The sequence below is a fragment of the Scyliorhinus torazame genome, chromosome 3, assembly GCF_047496885.1.
Source record: "Scyliorhinus torazame isolate Kashiwa2021f chromosome 3, sScyTor2.1, whole genome shotgun sequence".
Classification (NCBI taxonomy): Eukaryota; Metazoa; Chordata; class Chondrichthyes; order Carcharhiniformes; family Scyliorhinidae; genus Scyliorhinus; species Scyliorhinus torazame.
The window spans coordinates 221,368,162-221,381,583 of record NC_092709.1 but is presented as its reverse complement, the minus strand read 5'-3'; the positions used below and the strand labels follow the sequence as shown (position 1 = coordinate 221,381,583).

Here is a 13,422-nt window from a genome sequence, read left to right as displayed (position 1 = left end):
ATCTTCCGCACTTCTGGGGGTTAGGCCGGCGGCGGAGGGGTTGGCGCCGCGCCAACCGGCGGCGAAAAGCCGCCGTGGTCCCGCATATGCGCAGAACCGCTGGCGTGTTTCCTGCGCATGCGCAGGGGGGTTCTTCTCCACGCCGGCCATGACAGAGCCCTAGAGAGGCCGGTGCGGAAGGAAAGAGTGCCCCCACAGCACAGGCCCGCCTCAGATCGGTGGGCCCCGATCGCGGGCCATGCCACCATGGGGGGCTTCCCCCCCTGGAGCCAGATCCTCCCGCGCCCCCCCGAGACCCCGCTAGACGGCCAACAAGCCAGGTCCCGCCATGATGGACCATGTCCATTTCACGCCGGCCATAGCGGAGCTTTACACAGGCCGGCGCGGAGGGAAAGAGTGCCCCCATGGCACAGGCCTGCCCGCAGATCGGTGGGCCCCGAACGCGGGCCACGCCACCGTAGGGGGCCCCCCCGGGGCCAGATCCCCCCCGAGGACTCCGCAGGCTGCCCGCAGAGCCAGGTCCCACCGGTAAGAACCTGGTGTAATTTACGCCGACGGGACTGGCCGAAAACGGGAGACCGCTTGGCCCATCGCGGAGCGGAGAATCGCCCGGGGGGGCGCTGCCAACAGCCCCGGACTGGCGTGATTCCTGCTTCCGCCAAAAAACCTGTGCCGGAGACTAAGGCAGCCGGCATCGGGGCGGGATTCACGCCGCCCCGCCCCCCCCCCCCCCCCCCCCCCCCCCACGATTCTCCGGCCCGGCGGGGGGGTCGGGGAATCCCGCCCCTGGTGTTTAAAAGTTGAATTGACTAGTAACAAGCACAAATTCAAATTCGAGAGAGCTAATTCCCGCGAAAGACTGTTGCTACATCTGTCTGGTTTAATCATTATATAGGACAATAACCCAAACCTTCTTCCCATTGAGGTTATGCAACCACAGGGAAACCAAAGGCTTTCAGTCTTAAATTGCTCATAAGCTGTAATCCTAATACAATTTCCAATTTTTGTCTTATTCGCTCATGGCATGTGAGATTTGCTGGGAGACCAGAATATACTGCCATTCCCATTTTCCCATGAGAGGGTAGCGGTGAGCAGCCGCTTTGAAATGCGAATTCATAACAATCAACTTCAGAATTCATACAGTGAAAGTAACTTTTGGAAAATTGACAAACCTAAATTTGAATGTACAAATTGCTGAACTATTGCTTCGAAGCTGAATGCTATCAATACAAAGCTCAGCAAACATCTCCACTTAAACTCAACACTGGGCTAGAATTTGAGAAATCCACAGCTTAAATCATTAATGCGGACAGCTAAATATCATAAATATCACCGGGCAGCACGATAGCACAATTGGGTAGCACTGTAGCTTCACAGCTCAGGGTCCCAGGTTCGATTCCCTGCTGGGTCACGGTCTGTGCGGAGTCTGCACGTTCTCCCCGTGTCTGCGTGGGTTTCCTCCGAGTGCTCCGGTTTCCTCCCCCAGTCCAAAGACGTGCCGGTTAGAAGAATTGGCCATTCTAAATTGCCCTTAGTGACCAAAGGTTAGGAGGGGTTATTGGGTTCCGGGTATAGGGTGGAAGTGAGGGCTTAAGTGGGTTGGTGCAGACTCGATTTGCCGAATGGCCTACTTCTGCATTGTATGTTCTATGTTCATAGTTCCATCCGCCCGCCCTCCCCACCCCACACTGGGGAGAAAGTTTACCCACTTCCAACTGATATTCAATTTCATTACCTTCAGTGACACCTCCACATCAGTATCCCATGATGCAGCCACTGAACACTACCTTCTGCAGGGGAATTAGGATGGCAGCAAACGCTGGCCTTGCCAGTGATTCCCACATGTGCAGCCACATGAACACATGCCAAGGCTTCTTTGGCAGCCCTTCACAAACCTACAATCTCTCCATCTATAATGAACGCTGCCACCTGCAAGCACTCTCCAAGTTCCAGACTTGGAACTACATCACGTTCCTTCATTGTCACTGGGTCAAAATCCTGAACTCCCTTCCTAAAAGCACGTGGATTAACCTCCACACATGGACTGCAGAGGTGCAATACATGCTGGCCTAGCTAGCGAAAGAATAAATAAAACTGTGCAGAGACAGAGCAAATTCATAAAAGTTCATATCACACAGTGAAGCACAATTCCTTTTAACTCATTTACTGGGCCAAAATGGGTCCCATGCACCAAACATATGCCCCAATTAGAATGCCCGAAGGCGGCTAGAAATTTGGCCTTGGGTCCCATTAATACTACTTGGGCGAAATGTTATTGGGGGAGCACCCATTTAAAGAATATTAAAGAATATGTTCCAGTGAAGCTCAACGCAAACTGGAGGAACAACATCTCATCTTCCGGTTAGGCACACTACAGCCGAATTCAACAACTTCAGATGATTAGCTCTATCCCACCTAGCCCCATTTGTTTTCATCCCATTTCATTTCAACTGTCTCTTACCATTTCTTTCTTTCTTGTCTTTCTTAATATATTTAACCCCCTCTCCCCAATCTTATCCACCTTTCCTTACCCCTTCTCCCCTTTGCTTCCCCCTTCCCCTCCCCCCACAAATCTCATCTGTCACAGTTTAGCCTCTGATGTTGGTTTCTCTGCTGTTTGGCCTTTTGTTCTCTCTGGGGACTGCCTTTAGCACTCTTTCCCCTTGGTTTCTGTGGCTATTCACACCCCTTTTCCCTGGGTTTCTGTGGTTATGACTCATCTTTCATTCTCACTCCACAGTATAAATATTCCCCACTTTCTCTGTCTGTTAGCTTTGACAAAGAGTCATTGGACTCGAAACGTTAGCTCTTTTCTCTCCCTACAGATGCTGCCAGACCTGCTGAGATTTTCCAGCATTTTCTCTTTCATTTCAGATTCCAGCATCCACAGTAATTTGCTTTTATGAAGAATATCAATGTCAGGCTGCTTGCCTCACAATGTCAGATGTATTTCAGGTACTCTTTGTGCACAGGATGTTGGCCTCCAAAATTGGTTCTCTGCACCCATTTTATGAACAGGAAACATGTACACAAAGGTAGAGTTTCTAACCAGAAGCTATTAGAAACTCCGGGACCAACAGTGATGGGTTTAACAGTAAGGCATGGGAAATATAAACTTCAGATTTCTTAGTTATCAACTCCATTGACCTAAAAACTCATGTTCAACTTTTACTTGAGTAAAATGTTAACATAAATATGTATAATTGTCAATATCTACACAAAGCACCTGTACTTTGACAAAATCCTTACCTGTAATATAGCAGGTAACTTGTCTATTAACTTCTTCAGTGTCAGCATCTGTGGTACTCAAAATGGCTATCACTCCACCAGGTGGGTCATCTTCACTCACAGTTCCTTTGTAGACTTCAGCAGTAAAGCGTGGAGGATTGTCATTCACATCACTGACAGTGACATCCACCACTGAAGAAGTGGACAATTGCACCTTTTCTCCATGATCAGATGCCACTACTATGATGTTGTACTTTCTCTGTTGCTCGTGGTCCAACTCTTTTAGAGTAGTTATCCAGCCTGTTTCACTGTTAATGGTAAAGAGCTCCAGTATATGATCAAACTCCTGAGACTGAGCTAAACTGTAAGTTACCTGACCATTAGTTCCAGAATCCAAGTCGGTCGCTTTTATTTGAATTACTGTGGTACCTTCAGGTAGGTTTTCCACAACATAGGCCTCATATGGGTTAGAATCAAAAACGGGGGCGTTGTCATTTTCATCTTTCACTTGAATACGTACATCCACAGAAGAAACTATTTCATATTCTTCATAATGGTATTGTGTCATGACCGTAATCTGGTACCATTTTGTTGTTTCATGATCAAGTTTCTTTTCAGTTTTTAGCCTTCCAGTGTTCCGTTCTATGGCAAATATTTGATCCATATTGCTTTCAGGGGTATTTCCCTTCACAAGACTGTAGACCAGTGGTTGATCATTTTCTGCTGTAATTAAATCAATCTCGGATCCAATGTTGATCTCTTCGGAGATTGTGAAGGTATAGAAGGGTTCAGGAAATACTGGAAATGGAACTTCGGGTGGGAGTATTCTAACATAGACAGGGACAACAGATTCCTGCTGTGGCACTCCACCATCTTTAGCTCTTACAAAGAAAGTATAAAAGTTGTTTTCTAGTCCAACCAGACTCTCTTTGGTGCTGATGAGCCCAGAAAACAAATCAATTTGAAGGTTTTCTTCAACATTGTCAGAATCTGCCTCAATGGTGTAGACAATGTCCGCATTACTCCCTTCATCAGCATCTGATGCTATAATCTTAATGACTGAAGATCCCTTTGGCGCATAGGACCCAATGTTGACCATGTACTCAGTAGCTCGGAACTGAGGCACATTATCATTTTCATCAGTGAGTATAACATTAATATTGCAGAAAGCCACTTTACCACCACCATCTTTTGCCATAATACTGATAACGATCACCTTCTCGACTGGGTTCTCACGGTCTAATTTCTCTGAGGTGAAAATTTTTCCTTTCTGTGCAACAAAAAATTTATTTCTTGCAAAGTCATTAACAATGAAATAATTTATCTGGCCATATGTACCAGAGTCTTCATCGGTTGCCTTCACTTCAATCACCAGGGTACCAACATCAGAGTTTTCAGCCAACTCTACTTCATAGTTAGTTTGATCAAAAACAGGATTATGGAAATTAGCAGAAACAATGCTTATCCGAACTTTCGCTGAGCTTCTAAAAACACCATCTGATACAGAAACACTAAGATTGTAAACTTCCTCCAGATTCTGCTTGTGCAAATTTGCAACAGTAATAATGCCCAATTTACTATCAATTGCAAAATTCATATGTTCATTGCCAGACACAATTGAATATCGAAGTTTCTCCAAATCAGAGGGATCTGCATCAGAAGCCTGCACATGTGTTACAAAATGCCCACGTGTTACAGGCTCACTTACAAAGGCCTGGTACAGCAGTTCATTGAACAATGGATGATTGTCATTCAAATCGGTGATGCGGACAGTTAGAATAATGTCACTACTAAGTTGAGGCTTTCCACTGTCCAAGGCTCTAACAAGGAGATTAAACTGCTGAATCTGTTCATAATCAAGCATCCGTGCTGTCAGAATTAGGCCACTGGTGCTGTCAATGTGAAAATATTCTGAGCTTTTGGTCTCATCTTCAACCAACTGGTAATAAAGAACTTTATTCATTCCAGAATCTGCGTCTGTAGCAATGACCTGAACCACTGATGTACCAACCACAGAGGCCTCAGATAGAGTGGCAGTGTATTTCCTCTCTGTAAACACTGGAGTATTATCATTAACATCTTCGACCACAATATCAACAAATACCTCAGCATGAGATCCAGTCAGTGAGTCTGTTGCTCTTACAGTTAATTTATAAGCTGGATGCATCTCAAAGTCTAGTGAGCTAACTACACTTACAACTCCTGTGTTGAAGTTGATTGTAAACTGATTGAAAGGATCTCCATCTGTGATACTGTAAATGACACGAGGACCTTCTGGACTGTTAGCCTGTACATACACGACGGGAGTATGCAGCTGAATATCCTCAGGTATCTCAATACTGTAGAATGGCTTTTCAAATACAGGCATGGCTTGGTTTATAACAGTGATAGGCACTTCAACTTCTGCTGAAAGTGATACCTCTCCTCCATCTTTCGCTACAACGATAATAATAAATTCCCCATTTGAAAGGTTGGGTTCAAAATTCTTCTTCAGGGATATTTCCCCTGATGGTCCTACCTGAAAATGTTCACTGTGTTCTTTCAGGTAATAGAAAACGTCTCCATTTTTACCAACATCCTTGTCGATAGCTGTGACTTGGCGAATAACATGGCCTACTTCAGCATCAACCTGGACTACAGCATAATAAGGCATGTTGACAAAAATTGGAGCATTGTCATTAATGTCTTCAACAATAACCTTCACAACAACATGAGCAACTCTTGAGGCTTTCTTTTCTTCACTAACTTCAACCACCACATTGTGAACTTCCTGTACTTCCCGATCAAATGGAATTCCCGTAGTTGCAAGAACACCTGAAGTGTGACTTATTTTAAACTTTCTATCAGGGTTAAGGATATGGTAAAATAACGGTTCATTCATTTCATTGCCCATTGTGGTAATAATGGCTATTGTTTTAATTTCTGTAGAGTTTTCCGTTACCACAGCAGAATATGAGCTTTGTGAGAATTTCAAGTGACTTTCTTTGCTTTCTTTTATATTAATGTGCACTGATGTTGTGGTTGAAAATTTGCCATCACTAGCTCGAACTGTAAGCTCATATCTGCTTCTCAAGTGAGTCATGTTTCGCACTGAAATAAGTGCTGTCTTCGCATCAATGGAGAACTTCTCACCTATGTTACCATCAATTATGGAATAAATTAAATCTGCGTTTGAACCCGAGTCTGCATCTGTGGCATTCACAAGAGTCACTCTCACTCCTTTATATGTTGGAACAAGAAGAGACGCCTCATACATATCCTGAACAAATACTGGGGGGCAATCATTTACATCAATCACATGAATGGTAACATTTGCTACATGTTCTGCAAATAACTGTGGGTTTCCACGGTCATGCACTTGCACAGTAAACTGAAAGATATTGGCTTGCTCATAGTCTAGTTTTAGCACTGCACGAATAGCACCTGTGCTGGAATCAATGGCAAAATACTTTTTGGCAGATGGGTCAGCAATCTGATAAACGAGAAGCGCATTGGATCCTTCATCAGCATCTGTGGCTTGAATAACCAGTGGAGTGTTTTTGTCATTCAGAACAACGCTGTTGACATGGGCAGATTCACTAATGATTCCTATATATTCTGAGTGAGTGAAAACTGGCATGTTGTCATTTTCATCTTGCAGGTGTATCAAAACAGTGATATTGGTAGACAAGCCAGCCATATTCGTTGCTTGAACTATAAGCCGGTATGAAGCCAGTCCTTCATTGTCAAGTGCCTTTTGAGTGATTATGACACCAGAGTTAGGGTTGATGTTAAATGCACTGTCTGTATTTCCATCTTTTATTTCATACACAATAGATGATTGGCTGGATGCAGTTGCCAGGATGACAAAACTGCCAATGTTGGCCCCTTCACTTATCTCTGCATAGTACTCTTTTACTGCAAACTTGGGTGCTGCATTGTCTGAAATGGTCACTAAGATGCGAACAGTAGTAACTGCACTCATTGGAGGCTTTCCTCTATCAGTTGCTTTGACGATAAGCTCATACTGCCTCCGTGTACTACGATCCAGACCTTTTGCAATGATAACAGTACCCAAAACTGGATTGATGGCAAAACTGTTGCCAGTATTTCCTGCAAAGACAAATGTACATATATTAGAACAACAAATTAGAAAATATACTGATCGAATATGAAAGGCATATATTGGTAAGATATAATATTAGTACAGTTAGATAGTAATTTTTCATTGTGGTGTTTGATACTGGATGGAGAATGGGTGCACCAAATGGTACCTCTGCAGGGCTATGTACTGCACCCCAAGAACGTCTATGAAATATCTACATAGGAGCCCTAACCATCATGGCGAGGAATCAACATACTCACAACACTTACTGCATTGGACTGTTAGACATCCATTTTATGCTTGTAAAATGGACGTAGCATAATATTATTTCTTGACCCTCACTTCTTCCAGAGACAGCCTAAAGTGACCATAAAGTATTATCGTCCTCAAATTTATAATAATTAAAATGAATAGGTTATTTAAAACTCAACATTTTAAAATGAAAAATGTTGTTTAAAACTCAACACCATCCTTTCAATGCTACCAAGTGGAATAAACTGCACACATGCCAAACACTTTGCTCTGGATTTTCATCTCTCCATCCGTGTCACAACAGAGACATGGAATATTTAAAGAAGGCAGGCATTAATTGATTCCAGGATCCCTGGTCCCATTTTTATGGCCTCAGGATAAGGATGCAGACTAACAGCACGTAAATCAGCAATCCCACCCTTCCTTACTCCATTGCAGGAATGGGCATTTCTGAGCCCGAAATCTTGATGAAGTCAAGCAGGCTTTTGCAGGAGACATAGTTCCCAACTCCTCAAAAGAATAGTGAGCCATGGGGAATGCCTAGTTTAGAATTGGGAAGCTTTTAACAGTTAAGTTTCAAAAGTGTTGGCAACCTCACATGTAATATTTAGTTAGGGAATGATAAATTGAAGTACATTTTAGTGTAATGATTTTGTTGTCGAAAGGTAAGTGGCTATTAAATGGGCCAGCATTGTGAAAGTGTTCAGATGCGTGGCAGTACTTTATCCAGTGGAAAACAATGGCCTTCTACATTCTATATAGAGAGGACCCCTTTGTTTGAACTTTATATTGAATTAATGTCATGATATCTGCTGAGCCTTTGAAGCACTCTTCCGGTATCCAATAGGTACAGAGCCAATGAACGCCACAAAATTGCTAAAATAAGCAAACAGGAATGTAAAATCGCCTTGAAAAAAAATTCCCTTCTTACAGCAGGACGATCTAACTCACTAAACGGCTGACATTGATTGACAGCTTTGCCATCAGGCAGAACGGTGCTACAGTGGTTAGCACCGCTGCCTCACAGAGCCAAGGACACGGGTTCAATTCCGGCCTTGGGTGACTGTGGAGTTTGCACATTCTCCCTGTGCCTGTGTGGGTTCCCTCCAGGTGTTCCAGTTTCCTCCCACAATCCAAAGATGTGCAGATTAGGTGGACTCACCATGCTAAATTGCCCCTTAGTGTCCAAAGATGTACAGGTTAGATGGGGTTACAGGGTTATGGGGATAGAATGGGGTAGTGGACCTAGGTAAGGTGTTCTTTCAGAGGGTCAGTGCAAACTCAATGGGCCGAATGGACTCCTTCTGCACTGTAGGAATTCTATGGTTCTATTCTATCTGTTCGACCTACCTCAAATGTTTCAATATATTCAGTGTTAGAGCATTTGCTAACACAGCTATGCAATGGAATCAAATTATGAATGCTTGACTGAGCTCAAAACCCACTCACTGATTCTCTGCAGGGTCTTTTTTTGCCCAGCCGTGAATGGGAAATTTTTTGTTTGATTGACAGTTATATGAACTTTTAATAACATTAGCTTTCTTTGAAGTAGCTTTTTAATGCCTGTTTGTTTACTTGGAAAAGAGTAAGGGATTTTAAAAGGATTAAAGCTTTATTACATGAAAATATGAATAACTGTTTTATGGACCATTGTATGAGATTGTAAGAAGGGTCAATGTTTTCAAGATGGTTTTGAATGTCTGTTGACAGCCCCATGGGCATTTCAAAAGCTTGCTGGTATTATTATGGGGCCCTTTCGTTCTGTACAGATTGGACACTGGAAGAATGGTATGAAGGCTGCTTGGGGTTTGAAAGGGCCCATGAAAGGGTATGGGTGGTGGAGCGAGAGCGAGGGATCTTACAACTGTGAATAGAACTGAGCCAATGTCCCAGTGGATAGAAGTGAGCCTCTCAACTTTCATGCCACAGCATTCGCAGAGTTCCCGACTCACGATTTCTGCTAGAAGATGAAAATCAAGCTCTTCATTTAAAATATGTAATGGGATTTAAAGTATAACTATTAATAAATATCTGGACTATTATCCTATCTGTGCACAATAAATCTAAACTCTTTCCAACTCCCAGGCATTAAAGTAACTAGAATTTGGTCAAATAACTCAATCACATATGTTTAAAAATATATCAGCTGATTTTAACAAAAAAAAACATTTAATACTTCACACTGCTTGGTAGTTTTTGATTTTCAGATTTTTTTGCCTTCCACACAAATTCAAACTGCCTCATAAATAATTCCTGAACCATTCCAGACATCTGAGGAATGTGCTTGCAATATATTTAATCCAACATTCACCATATTTTCCACCCCCAATATCATTGTTTCTTGTACAAAATACAATGCTGGGAAAATAGAAAGCAATGTCTCCATAGGTTAACAATGTGCCAATTAGATTCATCACCACACAATCCAATTATTTATACTGACTAGAATATAAAAGTCAGTACACATTTGAGAAGAATTTAACAAATTTGCAGTACTGACATGAAATTCTGCACTCCCGGGCTGCATATCAGCAATTTGGATGTGAAAGCTCCTCACAATTTTCCATTTATAATTGTGAAGTGCCTGAGTTCATCCCACAAAACTGGAAATTGTTACCAATTAGAGCCACACCTCAGCAGTAAAGTTTAAATGTGACCCAACTCTGGAAACAGCTTTCGCCTGCTGACCACTTGAGTGCTGGTGGGAAGCGGGGTGGTGGTTGCATAGCCGACAGTGGGTCTATTTTCCACCCAACTTGAAAATCTCCCCCGTCTACATTCAAACAATATTTTCGGCTTTCATTTCAACCTCCTTCATGTGATTTTCTTCTCTTATTTTTAAATTCCTTAATTTCTTCACCTTTTTGTTTGTGCGAACCTACTATGATGTTTTCATATTTGTAATGCCTTTTCAATATTTCTGTTTTGACTTTTTTTCTGAAAGTCTTCTCACAAATAGTTTACAGGTTATTCAGCCTATTAAACTCCTTCAACGTAATTTGTGTATCTGTTGCTTTCCCCCATCCTTCTTTCTATTTTTTACCAAACACTAAAATGCTTACTATTGTCTTTTGGTTTACATTTCTGATATGCACCTCAAAATATCGTGCTGTCTTTTCTCTTTACAGATACTGACTGTCATGTTCGATGTTCAGTACTCAAGTCACAAGCCAAGAAAACGGTGATACTATGGTGAATTACCTGATTCAATAGCGTAAGTAACTTCTGCATTTTGGCCCTTATCTTTATCCAGTGCAGTAACCTGTAGCACCGCTGAGTCAATTGCGGCAGATTCATACACACGACCAATGTAAGCAGAGCTGGTAAACCATGGTGCATGGTCATTGGTATCTTCAACATTAATAATAACTCTCACATAATTGCGTTTGACAGGAACATCTTGATCTCGAACCTTGGGAAGAAATTAATAATAGAGTTTATCATTACATAAAGAATCAGTTGACAATCTCAATGGCTGGTCTCCTTTTTGCTTCCACTTCAAAATTGAAAAGGAGGCAAAAATGGAGATAGCATATGGGCAGTCTGTTTTAAACCCCATTCTGGTTTTCACATCAATGATAAAGAAAATAAGGGGCGAAATTCTCCCCCAACGGCACGATGTCCGCCGACTGGCGCCAAAGACGGTGCCAATCAGACGGGCATCGCGCCGGCCCAAAAGTGCGGAATGCTCCGCATCTTTGGCGGCCTAGCCCCTCAATGTTGGGGCTAGGCCGACGCCGGAGGGATTTCCGCCCTGCCAGCTGGCGGAAATGGCGTTTGTTGCCCCGCCAGCTGGCGCGGAAATGCGGCGCATATGCGGGAGCGTCAGCAGCCGCTGACAGTTTCCCGGCGCATGCGCGGGAGCGGGCGCTGAAAGTTTCCCGCGCATGCGCAGTGGGGAGAGTCTCTTCCGCCTCCGCCATGGTAGAGGCCGTAGCGGAGGCGGAAGGGAACGAGTGCCCCCACGGCACAGGCCCGCCCGCGGATCGGTGGGCCCCGATCGCGGGCCAGGCCACCGTGGGGGCACCCCCCGGAGTCAGATCGCCCCCCCCCACCCCCCCAGGACCCCGGAGCCCGCCCACGCCGCCTGGTCCCGCCGGTAAATACCAGCTTTGATTTACGCCTGCGGGACAGACAATTTCTGGGCGGGACTTCGGCCCATCCGGGCCGGAGAATTGAACGGGGGGTCCCGCCAACCGGCGCGGCCCGATTCCCGCCCCCGCCCAATCTCCGGTACCGGAGACTTCGCCAGGGGCGGGGGCGGGGTTCACGGCGGCCAACGGCCATTCTCCGACCCGGCGGGGGGTCGGAGAATGACGCCCCAGATGGGGTATAAAATGTGCTGCTTTTCACTGCTACGTATTTTGCACATTTGCCAATTTCATCATTTGTTTGAGTTGCAGCAGCAGTAAAACTCAAAATTCTTACTGCTCTTACGTTTAACTGAATAAAAGGCACATAATTGACAAATTCCATTTGCAACAAATGGTGGATTCCCCCGGCATTTGTTTGAGAGGTAAAGAAATATTTAGAAGTCACTGGTGCTATGGGTGTGACAACAAAGGATAAGACTAGTTAGATGCATGAAAACAGATACTGAAAAGCTCCTCTAATATTTTACAACTGTGTCCTATTTTTACTGATTCGGCAGAAACACATATTACATTTCCTGACAATAACCAAATGGATTACATGGATTACACATCTGTAATCATGATGTACCCCCATCTGCTTTCCCACACACAGGGAGACCCCAGTGAATCTTCACCCAAGGACCATCACATACTCAAATATCATCCCAGTGGAATCAAGAAACAGTACAAATACATTTTTGCGGAGTTTTGGTGGGCAGGGTCGATAGTTAATGATAATAGTTAATACGACAGAAAACCCAGCATGTCGATTGCTCGTAGGAAGCTGTAGTGGGCCTGCATTAATAAGGAGGCTAGTTTGGAGCAGCACTTTATAGAACAAATATTTTCTTCTTGCACATAATTTTGGACGATAATCTGGATAGACAGGATAAATCCAACACTCAGATATGCACTGCCATCTCCCAGAAAGTAGCGGCTGTTAAACTGCGGTGTGTCTTTATATAAATGGGCATACCAATGCATTTGTAATGGAAACCATACTTGCATGGACAGATCACAGACATATTAAGAGCACTTCTGCTGTATGCTGCTATGGAATCTAAACCCTTAAGATGCAGTCATGGCTGTTTCAACTCATTTGGAGAACTGTTACAAGCAATCATCGTGAAAGGATTACAAAATCATAAATCTAGAGCATGCGAGCAAAGCAATGAGTTCCAGATGTGGATAAATATTCCAGTCCCTGTACTGCCATCACTCACCTTGAAGAAAACCAAACCAATCCTTCAATCTGCTGTCTATAACCCAACTTAATTGGCGAAGGATAGAAAAAAGTAAGGGAAAGTATAGACTTGTAAAACTACTAAAAGAGCCGACTGTGATTAAAGATGAAATGCATCAAAAAAAAAAAATTCTCAAAGCGTATTACACTCACCATTACAGTCAGCACATGCTGATGTTTGGCCTCATGGTCCAGCCTTTCAGCTGTCAAGAGAATCCCAGTACCAGGGTCCAGCCTAAATTTTTTCAGGCTGCTCGGATCAGTGCTGCTTTGAAGAATGTAAATCAGCTTGTTCTTCTCATCCCTATCACTGGCACTAACATGCAGAATTACTGATTCAGGAATTGTGTCTTCTGGGATGTTCACTTCATACCTTGGTTTCGAAAATTCAGGTCGATGGTCGTTTGTATCAATTACTTTAATGTATACCTGAAAAAAAGTTAAATTTGACATTTGACAACTGTAATTCCATCATGTTTCTT

At 43.5% G+C, this 13,422-nt stretch overlaps 1 protein-coding gene across 9 annotated transcripts in view; it reads right to left on the bottom strand.

The window, feature by feature from the left end:
• Positions 1–13,422, bottom strand: part of fat1a (FAT atypical cadherin 1a) — a 289,367-nt gene that overhangs the window by 71,397 nt on the left and 204,548 nt on the right. For all 9 annotated transcript variants that reach the window (XR_011940244.1, XM_072496899.1, XM_072496891.1 and 6 more), the window contains 3 exons: positions 13,094–13,369; positions 10,766–10,976; positions 3,250–7,320 (listed from right to left, as the gene is read on the bottom strand). Coding sequence is in view for 8 of the 9 variants with exons in the window: in XM_072496899.1 (XP_072353000.1) it covers positions 3,250–7,320; positions 10,766–10,976; positions 13,094–13,369 (4,558 nt within the window). In the remaining variant the exon portion in view is untranslated. The remainder of the gene's footprint in view (positions 1–3,249; positions 7,321–10,765; positions 10,977–13,093; positions 13,370–13,422) is intronic.